Source organism: Myripristis murdjan, chromosome 13, assembly GCF_902150065.1.
Source record: "Myripristis murdjan chromosome 13, fMyrMur1.1, whole genome shotgun sequence".
Lineage (NCBI taxonomy): Eukaryota > Metazoa > Chordata > Actinopteri > Holocentriformes > Holocentridae > Myripristis > Myripristis murdjan.
In genome coordinates, this window is record NC_043992.1 from 38,326,067 (window position 1) to 38,344,979 (window position 18,913).

At 48.7% G+C, this 18,913-nt stretch overlaps 1 protein-coding gene across 3 annotated transcripts in view; it reads left to right on the forward strand.

Annotated features, from left to right (window-relative positions):
• The first annotated feature begins 733 nt into the window (after nucleotides 1-733).
• aplp2 (amyloid beta (A4) precursor-like protein 2) overlaps nucleotides 734-18,913 on the forward strand; it is a 94,011-nt gene continuing 75,831 nt past the window's right edge. For all 3 annotated transcript variants that reach the window (XM_030067683.1, XM_030067684.1, XM_030067686.1), the window contains exon 1: nucleotides 734-1,084. In XM_030067683.1, coding sequence (XP_029923543.1) covers nucleotides 1,013-1,084 — 72 coding nt within the window. In that variant the 5' untranslated portion in view covers nucleotides 734-1,012. The remainder of the gene's footprint in view (nucleotides 1,085-18,913) is intronic.

Here is an 18,913-nt window from a genome sequence, read left to right on the forward strand (position 1 = left end):
AATAATCTACATCTGCAGGACATGACAACAAATCAGCAGTGCACTGTGTATAAATATATGGTGTATATAGGCATACTTTTTACATATGCACAGTTTCTATTCCTTTATTTATTGGTGTAATATTTTTGTAGGTTTAATGTACATAATTTTTTACAGTGCACATATTTATACATAAGTCACACACACCATATAAATTTTCAAAAAAAAATATATATATATATATGAAGAGTTCATTTGCAAAAACAGGTATCTCCATTTCAATTTATTAAACCTTTTTAAACTTTTTTGAATTTTATTAAAATTTACTTTATATTTATTTCTATTTTTTATATGTTTATTTAGTCTGGCATAATGTTTATTATCCTAAATCATGCTTTGTGTGTGTGTGTGTGTGTGTGTGTGTACTCCAAGCAGTATCAGTGAAAAAGGTGTATTCATTTTAAGAATGGCTTTTATCTGTTTTTGCAAATGAACTCTTCATATTTTAATTAATGCATATGTATTTATATTTCTTTTCTTTTTTTTCTCTTTTTTTACAATTTAATTATTCTCTTGAGAAACTGCGTATCTCCAACTGACCTAATTTCCCCTTGGGGATCAATAAAGTATTCTGAGTCTGATGCCAACGAGTATTTACGACCTCCCATCTGCGGAGCTCGGAGTTTCCGCGGGGTCCGTGAAGGCGGCGGTGCAGCGGTCGCCTGGTGGCGCAGTGTGTCGCTCCCGGGCCGTGCGGCGGGATCAGAGCGGGGAGGGAGTGAGGCAGCGGCGGAGCGGGCGCGCCACAGCCACAGTTCACATTTCGAGAGAAGACGCGCAATCCCTCTGAAATATTTTTTCTGTCGATCTCGGGTAACAAAACAAGCGGAGCAGGACTCGTCCCGCTCACCGGAGCAGATTATCACATTATCCCCAGGACTTGGCTGCTTCTTGATTTTCCCGGACGGCAGCTTTCAAACAGCCCCACAGGATACAAGTTATTTACAGTAGCACAACCGGGAGAGCTTGGAAGATGGGTTCAGTCCCAGCGATATCTGTCCTTATTTTGGGCATCGTGGTTCCAGCGCTGGCCGGCTATATTGAGGTATGAACGCTTGACTCTAAATGTGTTTTTTCTGTTTTCCTCTGTTGGTGTTACGAGCTTCTCTTGAATCAAAGCACGGCTGTGCGTTCGCCTCAGCAGAGACAAATATGCCCGGCCTGTGTTTTGTCATTTCTAAACGTGATGTATTTCCCACTCCTCTGCTGATTTCCCCAAACCAAGGGCATGTGTCATTTTAATTCACTTTCACTGACAGCCTCATGTTATGCTGTTTTTGCCCGTCGGTCGCCTGTGACCACACAAGTGACTGATCCAACGGTTCCAGATCAGGATGTTGGAATGCATATAATTCATGAAGCCTCTGTGTGTTTCCTTTTAGAGGTCTGCCATCCAGGCTGATATAATAACCAGTACCCAGTTAAATATTAATGCGCGTGTGTTCAGGTCATTCTTCAGTTCATTCTTGCGCATCGATTGCAGATTGTTGGTGTGAGTTGGCCGCTGTGGTGCCGGAAGGGCTCTAACAGGGAATTATAGCAGGGTTTGCTGCAGAGATCAAATGAAAGACAACTGGCGCTCTGTCAGGCCTTTTTTTTTTTTTTTTTTTTTTTTTTTGGGACACAGGAGACCTTTGCTGTGTATCACATGTTCTGCTTCTTTTTCATAACCGTCGTGCCCATCATGTGAATATGTATTTTTTTTTTCCTGATCATAAAAGAGGAAGTCGTTGGTTTCCATGTGTTATCAGTGACCTCACCTGTGCAGTGTTTACCAAGCCGGGCAGGCCATAATGTGGTGCAGGCCTGCATGTTGACTTTAAGGGCTTTGTATGATTTGTGTATTCATTTCTAACATTGCAACATCTTAACTTTTCATGTCATATTTTTTTTTTTTATAGGTCCATGTTTATTTGTTTACACTCCAAAACACTGCAAAGAAGTTGATTTGGTCTGTTGCAGGTCCAAGTGACCCTGTTCGTATGTAGGTCTTTTTGTACACACACACTCACACACACACACACAGATGGATGTACACACACCTCGCACCATCACGTTCACCTACCTGATGTCCCAGTTTCCTGCTTGGCTTATCAGTTATTGTCCCCAGACGCTGATGCCTGCAGTGTCAGACATGTGTCACGGGACAACAATGCACCCATTTTCAAACCAGGCAAACCCCAGTGGAGGGTAAACACGCGTGTCCCTGCTCACTGTTGAATCAGGCATGACAAAACAGTTTATCAAGACGTCTCCTCCTGGCACCATTGTGCCGCGCACGAGTGGCTGCGAGGGAACGCTCTCTCCCTGCGCCTTGCAACAAACCCTCAGCCATTTTGAGGCAGTGTTGGCTTTGTGTTGGGGAAATAATGCTTATTATGTCCTCAGGAAAATCTATGCCGCTGCACCCCGAGCATAAAGACCTCTCCTCTCTGGAAGGATCGCCTCCTCCGTCAGCCCTTTTAGCCGTACAAAAGTGGTGATCAATACGGCGCGCTCTCTCCTGAGATGATTAATGGATTAAATCAATGAATTATCCTGATCAGTCACCCAGATTGAATTGAGAAATTTGCTGTGGCTGCTCTGTGCCGAGGCGGTTGGCAGGGTGCTGTGGATTCCTCTGGTTTAATCAGCGCCGATGGCACGGGCCTGTTTGTTTGTTTGGCATTTATTTTTATTAGAAGCAAAAGGAAACGCACATAGAGCATTCGTCTTTGCTTTTTTTTTTTCCGGCCCGATCCCATCCCGCTAAACACTGCCAGCAGGAAACTTCATTCTAATAAAGGAATAAAAATAATGATGTAATTACCTTGGTAAGGCCACAAATGTGCACAGAGTCCTGCGTGTTTGATCAGCAGAATCAAAGAATCAGAGGGGAACAGAAAGCAAACAGGAACAAGCACAAATGCTGTTATATGATAGAAGAATTTTCTCCAAAAAAAAAAGAAAAAAAAGGGTTCAGTTGTCAGTTTTAGCTGGTAAAACGTTACAGTGGCTTTATTTATGGTGGGTTTCTCTCTCAGGCCGGTGGAAAGAGGCTGAAGCTGCATTCTTGCCCTTTTGTTTGCTTCTCAAATGTTTGAACACCAAAAAAAATGGCTGGAACTGTGTTGTGTTGACTGTTGCTTGCTGCTGTGTGTGTGTGTGTGTGTGTGTGTGTGTAGCAGTGTGTGTGTGTCAGCTTGGTGGGGTGTGCAGACTGAGCCTCGCTGATGATCTTCTGGAGACACGGCTGAGGTAGATGTTGCTGTTGTGTTGATTGCACACACACACACACACACACACACTCCTCTGGACCTTGAGCTGAATTTATGACCAGCCTGTGAAGCCCCTGAGAGACCCACAATGCTTCACTTCACTCCCCCACCCCTCGTCCGTGGTCCGCCTCGTGTTGTGTTGTGAATCTGAAAAGGTGTCAGCGGACCGGAGCTCATCTCCTGTTTCCTCCTTCCTTCTTCCCGCTGCCGGCCAACCTCAGCTGTGTAAACGCTCTTGTTTTGTCATGTACCTGCGAGAGCGCCAGATTGCCATCTTTGTTTCTTCAGCTGTGTCCCCCCCCCCCCACACCCCCACACCCCCACACCCCTCATCCGAGCATCTCTGCCTCGCACACAGCCCAGGCTGCAGCTAGCTCTGCCCCGCTGCACTGCAAAAACACAAAATCTGACCAAGATTATTTGTCTTATTTCAAGTCAAAAATGTCTTATTTCTAGTCAAAATATCTCATTACACTTAAAATAAGACATGATCACCTCAGAAGTAACTTGTTTTTAGACAGTTGTCTCTTGAAACAAGTGAAAATTTGCTTGTTTCATTGGCAAAATTTGCCAGTGGAAAAAGTGAAAATTCACTTGAAATAAGTGAAAATGAGCTAGAAACAAGAAACCGATTTTGCCAATGAAACAAGCAAATTTTCACTTGTTTTCACTAAAGCTGTCGATTATCCAGAAGCCAAAGATCATTGATGGCACAGGTGAGAACTGGCATCCTCCCTCTGAACATAGAGGTGGGACGCTTCCAGGGCATCCCCGAGGAAGGTCGACTGTGTGAAATGTGTGATCTTAATGAAATAGAGAACAAATCTAATTTTTTGCTACATTGCTCCTGTTATGATGATTTAAGAACATTATGGTTCCATCGTATTCTATTAAAAAATCCTGAAGTATTCTGGTATTCAGACTACATTAAACTAGAGTGGCTGTTCACTTATGACCCTTTTGGCTGTGCTCTCTATGTGCCAAGGGCTTGGAGGAGAAGACAGGATGCTTTGTTTAATCGATAATCTTCTGTTTATCCTAAGTACATTGTCTTGATGGTCTTGATTGTCTGACCTCCTTTTAGTTTTTCTTCCCCTTTTTTTTGTGTTTATTACCTGACCGTGAAATTTGAATAACAGCAGATATGGTGTCCTGTAAGCCCATGCAGGCTGGGCTATGTTTATTAGCATGACACCAAAATAAAAAATTCATTCATTCATTGTTTCAAGCAAATTTTCACTTGAAACAAGAGACCATTGTCTAAACAATTGTCTGGGATCTCTCTCATGCCTCTTTTCCACCAAAAAACACCTGGTGCTAGTTTGGTGCTGGTGCTAGAGCCACACTGCATAAAGTCAAAATCTTACCAAGATTATTTGTCTTATTCCTAGTCAAAATATCTCATTACACTTAAAATAAGACATGATCACCTCAGAAGTAACTTGTTTTTAGACAACTGTCTCTTGTTTCAAGTGAAAATTTGCTTGTTTCATTGGCAAAATTTGTTTCTTGTTTCTGGCTAATTTTCACTGATTTCAAGTGAATTTTCACTTTTTCCACTGGCAAATTTTGCCAATGAAACAAGCAAATTTTCACTTGTTTCAAGCGAATTTTGTCTATAAACAAGTTACTTCTGAGGTGATCATGTCTTATTTCAAGTGTAATAAGATATATAAGATATTAATAATAATAATAAGATATTTTGACTAGTAATAAGACATTTTTGACTTGAAATAAGACAAATAATCTTGGTAAGATTTGGAGTTTTTGCAGCGCATATTTCACCTCCTGATTTCTGTTCCCTTTCTTCATCTGGACGCACAACAGGATGGGGTTTCATGTCAGTGTCACTCTCGCTGGTGGAAAATGGCTGCATCTTGTATCTGGAGCCCATTTGGAAATCGGGGCGCCGGCTCCCACAGAGCAAGTTTACCCAGAGGATTGCATCACACCGAGGGATTTGCTGATACGGTTCCCACCGGATTAACGGAACGCAGAATATCTGGAATAGTTGACGCGTTCGGTACATCCCATTCTCTGCTGGCTCTTCCAGGCAGCCGTGATCACAGCAGCAGCAGCAGCAGCAGCAGCAGCAGCAGCAGCAGCAGCAGCAGCAGCGGTGTGGGGAAACAGTTGTGCAACACGGCAGCTCTGAATGCACCAGTCATGATGTCAAAGAGATTTTTAATTTGTTCCCCTCGTCTCTGGGCCTGCAGCGTCGAGAGCATCGGCGTGATCGCGTGTCATAATCCGGGGCGAGCCCGGGCTCGTTTCGGGAGAGAGAGAGTCATTTAGTGCGGTGCTAACTCGCCCCGGTGGCTGATTGACCTCGGCCTCATGTGATCTGTTTGCAAACATGTGTGAGTCAGAAAGGCCTGCAGGGGCACACTAGCAGACGCCGTCCAAAGTATTTCTCACTGAATAAAAAAAAAAGAGTTTTTAGGAGCATTTTTCCAGTGTGAACTAAGGAGAGAGGCGAGAAAGAAAAAAAAAAAAACTGTTCTGCATAGCCCACAAAACGAGGGAGCCGCTGCGCCTGCTGCTCTTTGATTGCAGGGCTCTTGCAACAGCATTTTTTATTCTTATCATCCAGCGCCTCTGTGTGTGTGTGTGTGTGTGTGTGTGTGTGTGTGCACTTGAGAGTCTATACGTGCATGTGTGTGTTTGCTCTCGATATGGGCTGATAGTGCACAATTGTGTGTGTGAATGAAAGCCCCCGCTTGGCTGTGATTGTCGGGGCGGGGGCCGTGGAGCCCTGCACGGTGGGGCTCACTGATTCCCTATGAGGGCCCTTTGTGAGCTCCTGAATAGGCGGGACGGCCCGGGGCGTCGTTACCACACAGAGGTGATAAAGACACCTTGGAGAGACGGGAGGGGGGGGCGGGGGGGGGATTGCCCATTAAAATGCCCTGAAACAGCATCCAGTATCACTCCGGGGTTTGATTCTGATCTCTAAAGGTGTCCTCCAGGTGCTTTTCTCTTCTCTGAGCTGTGAAGATTGGCCTCTTTGACCCGCACGTTCGGTCCCGGTCGTGTCAATCAAGTCGAAGGCGGCGGCGTGTGCTCCATCAGCGGGCCCTCAATTCACAGATTAGCGCGTAAAAAGCGTGTTTCCGATTGTCTGGGCGGCCCTGTATCCCCGTGAATCCTCTTAGAAACACTCGTGCTTATAGATCTGCAGAGGGACAGGTACTAATCCCAGAGCCCTACCCCTCTCTGTCTGCTCACACACACACACACACACACACACACACACACACACACACACACGCTGGCTGCTTCCTTTCTCACCCGCTCCGTCAATCCGAGCGAGGGAGGGGCGTCCGATCGAGTCGAAGCCTCTCGTCCTTTACTCACTTCATCTACACTTCCCTCTCTCTCTCTTTCTCTCTCTCTCCATCTTGGCGGTTTCTTCCTCCAAGCCTGTGCACGTCTCCTGGAGCCGCCGCGCCGCCGACACACACACACACACACACACACACACACACACACACACACACACACACACACTCCCTGCTCATCCCGGGGATTTGAACGGAGAGGCCTCATCAGGCGAGGCTTGTTCTCACGATGCCGGGCTTTGTCTGCCGGGCTGCTCTAATTATCCCCAGCAGAGCAGAGTAGCATCCACTCTGCCACTGTGTGTGTGTGTGTGTGTGTGTGTGTGTGTGTGTGTGTGTGTTTGGTGCATGCATGCATTTGAAATGTTTTTGCGCACCCGACTCCTCTTCACAGCTCGTCTCATCACATATTTAGTCGTTTTCCTCAGCAAGAGATTGAGGGCGATGGGTTCAGATCCACACACTCTTCACTGCACATCGCTGAGGCTGCACGAGACGCCCCTCCCACGCCACGCCATGCCACGCCCCGTCCTTCCACCCCCCCCCCCCCCCCCCCCCCCCCCCCCCCCCCCGCCACGCCCTGCCACGCCACGCCCTCAGCCGCCACATGTGGGCCGATGTGCACGCTCCGGCGGCAGGTTCAGGAGACAAAAGCGTTGGTTTGAATCCCCGCCTGGAAAAAAAGCCCTGCTGCTTCACATTTTACTTTCATTTGAGAACGAGCGTGCAGTCAGTGTAGGTGGGTTAGCCTCTGTGTGTGTGTGTGTGTGTGTGTGTGTGTGTGTGTGTGTGTGTGTGTGTGTGTGTGTGCCTACAGTGGCTCTGTGAGTCATTCTCCCTGCTTGGGTTTTTCTTCCCATGAATAAAATATCTGCTGTTCCATCTCTGAGTTATAGTGCGCTTGTGCCTCTGCCTATGGCCCTGTCTGTCTCTCACCTGTCTATCTCTCACCTGTCTGTCTCCCACCTGTCTGTCTCCCACCTGTCTATCTCTCACCTGTCTGTCTCTCACCTGTCTGTCTCCCACCTGTCTGTCTCTCACCTGTCTGTCTCCCACCTGTCTGTCTCTCACCTGTCTGTCTCTCACCTGTCTGTGCACCAGTGGCCGCTCAGTGAGTCATCAGCAGCCTGGCTGAGGCCTGGCTTTACTTGCCTGTCTAAACGGAGAGAGGGATGGAGAGAGACAGCTGAGAGGCAGAGAGACGGGTCAGCTGAGAGGCAGAGAGACGGGTCAGCTGTCTGTCTCTCACCTGTCTGTCTCCTCCTCAGCTGCACGACCAAAGAGAATAAATCACTCAGAGGCTGGTTTTAGTTTTTTTAGTTTTTTGTCTCTTGTCTAACAGCAGCGTTCAGATCAGACCCAGTTTTCCAAACCTCGCTCACAACTGATGTGGTTCTCAGCGCTTTGTTCATCTGTGTGTGTGTGTGTGTGTGTGTGTGTGTGTGTGTGTGTGTGTGTGTGTGTGTGGAGGAGGGGTCTGTCTGCCTGCCTGTGTGTCTTTAGCTCCAAACTATATCGGTCTGCCTGTGTGTGTGTGTGTGTGTGTGTGTGTTCCACGCTCTTCTCTGGGACGCTGTTGTATTTTTAGGGCTGTTTTTTTTTTTATCTCGCGTGCCTCAGCCTCGCCGCCACCAGCGGCACGAATCGAGAACGTGGCCGAGGACGGTCTGCAGCCACAGCGCCTCCTCGTGCACACTCCTCGTGCACGCTCCTCATGCACGCTCCTCGTGCACGCTCCTCGTGCACGCTCCTCGTGCACGCTCCTCGTGCGCACGGCGGTGACTTGAGAGCCGTGAAAAGGTGTGTTTGACTTCCCTGAGGCCGACTCCATGCCCAGGTGTCTGAGTGCAGGAAGGGGAGGAGCTGCTGCCTGATAAGCCTGCTGGATGACTGGCTGGATGACTGGCTGGATGACTGGCTGGCTGGATGACTGACTGGATGACTGGATGACTGGATGGCTGGCTGGATGACTGGATGACTGGATGGCTGGCTGGATGACTGGCTGGATGACTGGCTGGATGACTGGATGACTGGCTGGATGACTGGATGACTGGCTGGATGACTGGATGACTGGCTGGATGGCTGGCTGGCTGGCTGGATGACTGGCTGGATGACTGGATGACTGGCTGGATGGCTGGCTGGATGACTGGATGACTGGCTGGATGGCTGGCTGGATGACTGGATGACTGGATGACTGGCTGGATGGATGACTGGATGACTGGCTGGATGGATGACTGGCTGGCTGGATGACTGGCTGGATGACTGGCTGGATGACTGGCTGGCTGGATGACTGGCTGGATGACTGGCTGGCTGGATGACTGGCTGACTGGCTGGATGACTGGCTGGATGACTGGCTGGATGGCTGGCTGGGTGACTGGATGACTGGCTGGATGACTGGCTGGGTGGATGACTGGATGACTGACTGACTGGCTGACTGGCTGGATGACTGGCTGGCTGGCTGGCTGCTGTTTGCTGTGTTTTGCTGAGTAACGCTGCACAAACCCTGCCAGGCCCTGCCAGGGAAAACAGGCCTCCAGCTCCCTGCCCTCCTCCTCCGCCCCGCCTCCCCCTCCCCCTCCCCCTCCCCCACGCCCAAAGTGGAAATGGTGTCATCCAGACCGGAACCAAAGGGCAGCAGGAACTCCATCCTGTGTGTGTGTGTGTGTGTGTGTGTGTGTGTGTGTGTGTGTGTGTGTGTGTGTGTGTGTGTGTTTTTAAATTCTTTATTAGTTTCTGTGTTTTTTCCTCAGGAGAGAGTGGGGAAATGAAAATGTCAGAGCGGTAAGAGATAGAAGCAGTGCAGTGTAACTGTATCCCCCCAGAGAGAGAGAGAGAGAGAGAGACAGAGAGAGAGAGGGTGAGGGAGAGAGAGAGAGAGAGAGAGAGAGAGAGAGAGAGAGAGGCCTGTTAGCAGCTCGTCTGATCCAGCAGTTTTGTCAAGGAGAAGGTGGCCAAGGACAAGCAGCAGCCCTGCAGGACGTCCCACCTGGGAGCCAGACGGGGCGGCTGGGAGAGTCCACCTCCCAAAGAAAGGAAGGGGGGAAGAAAAGAAAAGCCATCACACCGCCAAGGCAGAGCGACAGGCTGATTCTCTCTCTCCATCTCTCTCTCTCTCTCTCTCTCTGTGTCTCTATAATAGAAATGACATGAACATTTTCCTTTCAGTTCTGGCTCTCTCGTACTGTAAGCCCCCACATTCATGCTCTGTAATTAATTAAATGAGAGGTGTTCATGCATGAAGGATAGCTCGGGCCTGTGCACCCCCCCCCCCCCCCCCCCCCCCAGTGTGTTCTATAATTCAAAGGGACGGCTCGACATAAAGGAGAGGTAGAGCTCCACCGGACAAAGGACAGAAATTGAAACTGAATAGAAATCCACTGATTTAATTTCCTCCGTCTGCGGTAAATAAAGAAAGAAAGTAAAACAAGCGACTGACTCGGAGGAATGAATGAATGAAGCTCGAATGTGCGGGCTCGCCACACAGATGGAGGGATGTGAGCAGGAGAGGACACACACACACACACACACACACACACACACACACACCAACAGGTTCATGCTACCGAGCCTCTTCCTTCTGCCTGTAGTTCCTCCTCCTGCATGTTCTCACACACACACACACACTTCTCTGTAAGCAGTACAGTGGCAGCTGAAAGCCAGGAAGATAGAGCGTGGTGTGTGTGTGTGTGTGTGTGTGTGTGTGTGTGTGTGTGATTACAAGAGGCATATTTAGCATTCTGCACGTGGCTCGCCTTGTTACCAGATCAAGGAGTGGCTGAGCTGTGACCCTCATATTATTCCTGCAGCGTCGCTCTCATTAATTTTCAAACTAATGACCAGTCGAGGTTTTCATTATCTGTCACGCTCGCCGGTTAAAGGGCCATTCTCGCTGAAAGTGCTCATGGGAAATAAGTGGCGTCGAGCCGCAGACGCCGAGCGAGCCGTCAGATCACGAGGCGCCGGACGTCTTTTGTCTGCGTTTTTCCTCCCAAACAGGCCCGTGATGCTGAAGAGATGGAGGAGCGCTTTCTTTTTTTTTTTTTTTTTTTTCCTCTCTTCTTTTTTTGGAGCTCGTGAGCGCCGCTCCCCCTGCACCTTTATCAGCCATTTTGATCCCAGATAAAAACCAATCAGGCGCTCCGGAGTGTTCCATTAGTTTGATGAGATATGAATATCGCTCCGAGCGCACGTCAGAAATAGTCTGCTGTTTGGAGACAAACCCATTAAAAGTCATTTGATCTTCGGCAGCTAATTATAGAGCGTTCTGAGCAGCTCGCCGTCTCCACCAGCCTCCACCCCCCCCACCCACTGTTCATCACATCCCGGCCTTATGTTTCAAGGAGCCCATTTAGCGCCGTGGCCTGACGGGCGGGGCGGGGCGGCCATGCGGGGGCGCAGGGGTTTGTCATCAAGTGGGTTTGGAGTTGGGATCTCTCTCATGCCTCTTTTCCACCAAAAAACACCTGGTGCTAGTTTGGTGCTGGTGCTAAAGCCACACTGCATAAAGTCCAAATCTTACCAAGATTATTTGTCTTATTTCAAGTCAAAAATACCATACCACACCATACCACATTTATTTATATAGCACATTAAATACAAAGAGTTGTGCCAAAGTGCTTTCCAATAGATTATAAACATAAATCAAAAAACATATATACAAACATGCCCAGTGCCACATAAAACATCAAATGCTCAAGCTGAAGATGGAAAAGCCAAAGTGTAGAAATGAGCCTTGAGGCGTGTTTTAAACACCTGAAGGGGAGGGGCTTGTCTTATGTTCAGGGGCAGCTCGTTCCAGAGCCTGGGGGCTGCCACAGCAAAGGCTCGGCTGCCTCTGAGCTTCAGTCTGGTTCTAGGCACGGACAATAGGAGCTGGTCGGAGGATCTGAGTGCCCTTGAAGGGACATAGGGTTCCAGCAAGTCCGACAGGTATACAGGTGCCAAATCATTTAGACACTTAAAAACAAAGAGCAAGATTTTGAAATCAATCCTGTATTGCACTGGAAGCCAGTGGAGGGAGGACAATACAGGGCTAATATGGTCTCGTTTTCGTGTACCTGTAAGCAAACGGGCAGCGGCATTCTGGACTAACTGCAAGCGAGAAATGGAGGCCTGGCCAACACCAATATACAGGGAATTGCAGTAGTCGAGAAGAGATGTCATAAAAGCATGCATTACAGTTTCAAATACAGGGCGAGATAGACACGGTTTAACCTTTGACAGCCTCCTAAGTTGGAAGAAGCTCTTTCGTACAACCTCATTTATCTGTTTATCCATCTTTAGATCAGAGTCTATTTTAACCCCTAGGTTGGTGGCGGTTTGCCTAATGAAGGGCTCAAGAGGGCCTAGATTACCGGGAGGAAGCACATATGCACTGCTGGGCCCAAACACCATAACCTCAATGTCTTATTCCTAGTCAAAATATCTCATTACACTTAAAATAAGACATGATCACCTCAGAAGTAACTTGTTTTTAGACAATTGTCTCTTGTTTCAAGTGAAAATTCACTTAAAACAAGTGAAAATTTGCTTGTTTCAGTGGCAAAATTTGCCAGTGGAAAAAGTGAAAATGCACTTGAAATAAGTGAAAATTAGCTAGAAATAAGAAACAAATTTTGCCAATGAAACAAGCAAATTTTCACTTGAAACAAGAGACAATTGTCTAAAAACAAGTTACTTCTGAGGTGATCATGTCTTATTTTAAGTGTAATGAGATATTTTGACTAGGAATAAGACGAATAATCTTGGTAAGATTTTGCGTTTTTGCAGCGCGGTGCTTAACTGGTGCCAACAAAGAACCGGTTTGCTTTTCCACCGGCCAAGAGCCAAGTGGAGCAGAGTCAGAGAGCACGTTTACATGCACACCATATTCCGGTTCGGCTCAATATTCCGGTTAAGGTAACTGCGCCGCGGCAAATGGAATATTCCGTTTACATGTTACTTGGCATGCCCCCGTGTTTCGGCGTATTCCACTCTCTGACGTAATGCGACACTCAGCCTGCAGGGGGCAGCAGTACGAGTATAGGCGTCTGGTCTGCCGGAAAAACAGACGAAGAAGTCTTCTTCCTCGTCTTCTTCTTCTTTTTCTTCTTCTTCTGTCGCTAGTTCTATGTTTTCTCCCATCGATATACTCCGTGATATTTAAGTCTTTCATTAGCTGAAGGTGGACTGCAGTCTCCTGGCTCTTGCTGCTGTTCGCCCTGCCGTTTTCCCCGCTTGCAGGTAACCATAGCAACAAAGACGCCACAGAATTCCTTGTGAGTTGAGCATGCGCAGTCGTGACTGAATATTCCGGTTCGGTGAGTTTTCCGACTAAGGTGTTTACATGCCCCAATATTCCGGTTGGAACAGGAATATTCCAGGGGGCTTATTCGGAATTCTCTCCAACCGGAATATGACCTTAATCGGGTTCGGTGCGTGTTTACATGACACGTGCGCAACCAGAATATTGCGAATATTCCGGTTAATACAGGAATAAGGTGTGCATGTAAACGTGCTCAGAGCCACGTCATGACGTCATCGTGAAATGGACAACCAACATGGACGAGCCACCGCAGCGATGCAAATACTGCTCGTGTCTTTACAAGCCTACACTGCGATCCAGAGGCGAAAAACGCAATTATCGCCGCCTACCCGTCGTATTCGTGGTCGGAACGAACGAATACTACGTTTAGCTCTTCGTTTATAGCGCTCTAGGTGGTGTAGCTTCATCATGTCCTGAGTAAATTACCGTAACGTTTTTCTTTTGACGGACAATTTTAGAAAACAAAACGTTTTACCTTCTTGACCGTTTCGGCGTGAATCTCCCGCCTTCATCAGAAGCGTCACCAGAGTGTTCGATGGTGACATGCCTCATCAGCTGGTGTTACGGAGGCGTGACCCGTCTGGGAACCGTCAAGAAGGTAAAACATCTGTTTTCTAAAATTGTCCGTAAAAAGAAAAACGTTACGGTTTATAGCGATCGCCGTTCCCGTTTGGGTCTGTAAGCCCGCCCACCGATGACGTGGTGGGTCACGTCATCGGTTCTTTCTCTGGCCCCTGTTTAGCTCCAAGTTGGTGCTTACCTGGAACCAGTTTGGAACCAGTTTGGTCGGTGCTTGGTCGGTGGAAAACCAAAAAACCGGTGCTAAGTCAGGCACCGGCTCTGAACCAGCCCTGGAACCTCTCTGGTGGAAAAGGGGTACCAGGGGGACGGTGGGGTGCTGCAGAGGGTCCGGCCCCGGCCTCAGGGGGACGGTGGGGTGCTGCAGAGGGTCCCCCCCCGGCCTCAGGGGGACGGTGGGGTGCTGCAGAGGGTCCCGCCCCGGCCTCAGGGGGACGGGACGAGGTCAGAGGACTGGCACAAAGACGGCGTAGCAGACGGATGTGAAGATGGATGCTCCGGCTGTGAAGTCTGCGTCTCCTCCACAGAGACGTGACGGATGAGCTCCCGGCCTCGGCGAGCCTCAGCAGAGTGATATTCTCCTCTCGTCTGATTGAAGTCCCTCCTCTCTCCCCCCTGCGGGGAAGCAGGGGGAGGGCAGGGCAGGGCCTAATGACAGATAAGTGCATCTACATCACATTCATCATCTTCCCCCGGCAAAGATGGCCTCCTCTGCCTGAGAGCTCATGGGGGGGTTGGGTTAGTGCAGGTTCACCCCCCTCTTTAACAGACTTTCAGGTGGAAGTGGTGAAGTGGAGAAATTTCAGCTCTGCTTCGGGACCGTTCTGAGAGATTGAATTAAATTTTTTTTTTTTTTTCAATACTTTCAATAAATTTGTTCTTCATGCTGAAATTCCATTTCATCGTCGCCTCTGCAGGGCCTTTATGTGCAGGCTGGAATGAGCTGGAGTGGAATGAACAGAGTCCAAACAGGGCAAAACGTCTCCGAGCCGTCCGTCAGCCCGCTCGCTCGAAACCGGTCGAAAAAAATTTGTTCCCACGAGCGAAATGTTGGAACTATTTCATTTTGAGGATTTCGACAAACACGGACACTCAACCAACATCAAACCCCCGCGCGGAAGTTTCTGCAAAATCTCTCCGAGTCTTCTTTGCTCGGTGTTTCTTTGGTTGCTGCAGAGTCAGGGAGTTGCATCAAATTTTTTACACATGAACGTCCCAATAAAGCAGCGGTGAGAGCTTCTCACTTCCTTACTGGTTCAAACGGGTTTTTATGGGCTTTCAGAAGGACAAGACAACACGAGATCACTTTCACTGCAAAAAGTCCAAATCTTACCAAGACTATTTGTCTTATTTCAAGTCAAAAATGTCTTATTCCTAGTCAAAATATCTCATTACACTTAAAATAAGACATGATCACCTCAGAAGTAACTTGTTTTTAGACAATTGTCTCTTGTTTCAAGTGAAAATTTGCTTGAAACAAGTGAAAATTTGCTTGTTTCATTGGCAACATTTGTTTCTTGTTTCTAGCTCATTTTCACTTATTTCAAGTGAATTTTCACTTTTCCCACTGGCAAATTTTGCCAATGAAACAAGCAAATTTTCAAAAGAAATTGTCTAAAAACAAGTTACTTCTGAGGTGATCATGTCTTATTTTAAGTGTAATGAGATATTTTGACTAGAAATAAGACATTTTTGACTAGAAATAAGACAAATAATCTTGGTAAGATTTTGCGTTTTTGCAGGGCAGTTTTATTCAATGGGAGGAGCATGTTTTAAAAAAAGTGATATTTTTATTGGTTGAATTTTTTTTTTTTTTTACAAATGTCTACAAACATAACCACTGAAAACGCAATCCTTCACTTCATTGTGATTTTAGATTTAGTCTGGGCTGAGGAGGCCCCAGTGCTCATGCTGGTGTCAGCATGTGGTCTGAGCCCGCTCCGGACGGGGCCGCCTGCTCCGGACGGGGCCGCCCGCTCTGGACGGGGCCGCTCGCTCGCTCTGGACGGGGCCGCCCGCTCCGGACGGGGCCGCTCGCTCTGCACGGGGCCGCTCGCTCGCTCTGGACGGGGCCGCCCGCTCCGGACGGGGCCGCTCGCTCTGCACGGGGCCGCTCGCTCGCTCTGGACGGGGCCGCCCGCTCGCTGTCGCCGCTGAAAAAGTGGCGTCGCTGCATCAAAGTCACGATTCTGGCGTGGCGACAGCACCGCTGAGGTCAGCGACGTGCAAGTGGACGACTTCTATCCTTTTCTCTCTCTCTCAGCTCTCCGCCCAGCTGTTTTCCCGTGTTGTGGGCCCCTCTGACGGGCCCCTGTGACGGGCCCCGGTCCGGGGAGCCGCCCTTGATCTTGTTCTTTCTTGCGTCGTCCTCTGGCTGCTGTCCTGTCGCAGCGCTCAGCTCGTGGCTGCCTTGGAGCGAAGTCCATGTTGTCCTTGAGACTGCGCTTCTCCCCGCCCGCTCTCAATGTCACCCCCCCCCACCCCACACACACAAACACACACACACACACACACACCCTCAGCCCCAAGTCCCTCTGATTTAGACACAGTGTTCTTCCTTCGCTCGGCTCCGGCCACCAACTCCGCCGCACACTTCGGGACAAATTGGTTATTTTCTGTCTTCCTTTGTCCTCCGCTGTCCTCTCGCTCTCGTATCTCTCCGTCACTCCGCTCGCCTCGTCCCCACGTTTCCCCCCCTCTCGTTTTCCCCCGATTCCTCTTTCGCTTGCTCAACAATTATGCGCTCATTAAGCGAGGCCGCTGAGAGAGACGTCAGCGCCGAGCCGCCCCGTTACCGCGGCTCCTTCATTGACGCCTGTCTGCCTGCCTGCCAGCCTGCCAGCCTGCCGGGGCCCGAGCAGCGGCCGCATGGAGCCGCATGCTGATGAGCGAGGAGGCATCCAGCAGGAAAATGAGAGAGGAGGGAGGAGGGAGTCGGCGGGAATGACAGATGGAAGGACGCGGCACCGACTTGTGACTGGACGTGGAGGAGGGAGAGAGGAGGAGGAGGAGAAGGCAGAGAAAGTGAAGTGAGCACAGGTCATTTCTCCTAAATCCCTCTCCTCAGTGCGAGAGATTAGGCGGCGGTGCTCTCTGGCAGACGAGAGAGGCACACTCCTGTGTCTAATCCTCCTCTTTTAAACTGCTGAGAGAGCAGCACCAAGTGGGGGGAAGAGTCGGCGTCCGCAGAATGCAGCCCGCCGAAAAAAAAAAAAAACACACAGGCCCCGTCGCTCTGAGCACGCCGAGCCCCGTCCAACAATCGCCTAAGCCCTAAATCTCCTGCGTGGACCCGGCCAGAGCCGAGCCGAGCCGAGCCCACCGCCGCTTTGTCCCGCCCGGCCATCGCTCCTCCACAGGCCCCCGCTCCGGCACGTCACCTGGGCGGGCTGAAATGTCAGAAATAGCCCCCCGACCTCCATTAACTCCACCACCACCCCCACCACCCGGCCCGGAGAAGCTTTTAATAAATGGACAGGCGATGGCCAATTTAATCATGCTAATGTGTGTGTTACAGCGGGGCGGCTCATTGGCTGTTTGATCTGGAGGGAGCCGGGGGGCGGACGCTCGCAGGAGGAATGATGGGAAAAAAAAAAAAAACGAGCTTAGGAGGAAGAGGCAGCAATGAAGTGAAAACGAGAGAGAGCGAGTCCATTTAGGCTGTTGGGCGAGTTAATGAAGACGACTGCCTCCCCGCCGACGAGAGGGGAGGCGGAGATGAAGTCAAACACACGAGGTCATTCAGTGCATCACTGCAAAAAGTCCAAATCTTACCAAGATTATTTGTCTTATTTCAAGTCAAAAATGTCTTATTACTAGTCAAAATATCTCATTACACTTAAAATAAGACATGATCACCTCAGAAGTAACTTGTTTTTAGACAATTGTCTCTTGTTTCAAGTGAAAATTTGCTTGTTTCATTGGCAAAATTTGTTTCTTGTTTCTAGATAATTTTCTCTTATTTCAAGTGAATTTTCACTTGAAACAAGTGAAAATTGTCTAAAAACAAGTGACTTCTGAGGTGATCATGTCTTATTTTAAGTGTAAATGAGATATTTTGACTAGAAATAAGACAAATAATCTTGGTAAGATTTTACGGTTTTTGCAGTGCAGGTGCATTTTTATTTTTTTTGTCCCTGTAAACTCAGATTATTATAAGGATTGTGCACACATCATGGGGGACGTATCACGAAGGGGTGCAGGTCTTTAGGCTGAAGTCATTGTTTGACGCCGCGCGGTGAGGATTGCTGTTCTGTCTATTTTAGTCGCAAACATCTGGCACGGTGATGTCAAGAGCGTAATCCGCTCTAGGCCACGTGGACTGTAAGCCCGGATAGAGAGGGCTGAAAGGGTCGCTGGCTCACATGGCTGTGAGAGAGACAGACATACAGGAGGCGGGGGGGGGGAAAGGTAGAGGAGGAGGAGGAGAGGAGGATGGGGGGAAACGTATAGAGAGGGCTGTCCAGAGCGCTCGCAAGTGAAAAGAGATGAAAGGGAGGGAGAGATGGGGAATGTGAGGGATTGAAGGGTTTGCTCATGCACACAGCTTTTAGTGGTGAGCAGGAAGGACTGCACAGAGCGCTGACAGGAGGACGGCTGCAGAGACAGGTGATGCTCAAACCCACCGTCCCTGCTGCAGAGACTCACCTGAACGTGGACCTCGCTCATCGCCGCTCTCGCAAAATCATCCGTGCAAAACGAAAAGCGATTCTCCTCGTGGAAGAAATCGTTTTTACACTCCCCTCATCGCGCCTTCTTTATGCCATCATGCACCTGCGTAGCTTAGCAACCAAACAACGAGCTCCAGGTCGAACCCTTGGTGTGATTATCTCTTCATCGCTGCAGCACACACTTACCGCTTATTTCTCCTTTTGACTGATGTGAATGATTCTCCACCTCACTCAGGCTTCACATCGCTTTCTTTGTTTCCATGTGCACATCAGCTTACGGCTGCTGTCAGACCCGTCCCGTTTGGAGCCCCTAAAGCCCTAAAGATCACCGGTACATTAACCACAGAAACACACAGAAGCAGTGGTGTGGTCTACGTGATACGCAGGTATACACCGTATACCCACTAGAAAAGGTCCAGACTTTCCGTATAACCACTTAAAAATGCACAGAGATACGCATCAGTATGTTTTTTTAACATAACGTTCACTTTCCCGTTCATGAAGTCGCCTTCTCTGTGTTACGAAGCGGCTCTTTCTGACCATATTTCGGGGGACACTACAGCTGGAGCTAACGTTAACGTTTCACTGCAAAAACGCAAAATCTTACCAAGATTATTTGTCTTATTTCTAGTCAGAATATCTCATTTAAAACACTTAAAATAAGACATGATCACCTCAGAAGTAAATTGTTTTTAGACAATTTTTAAAATTTGCTTGTTTCAT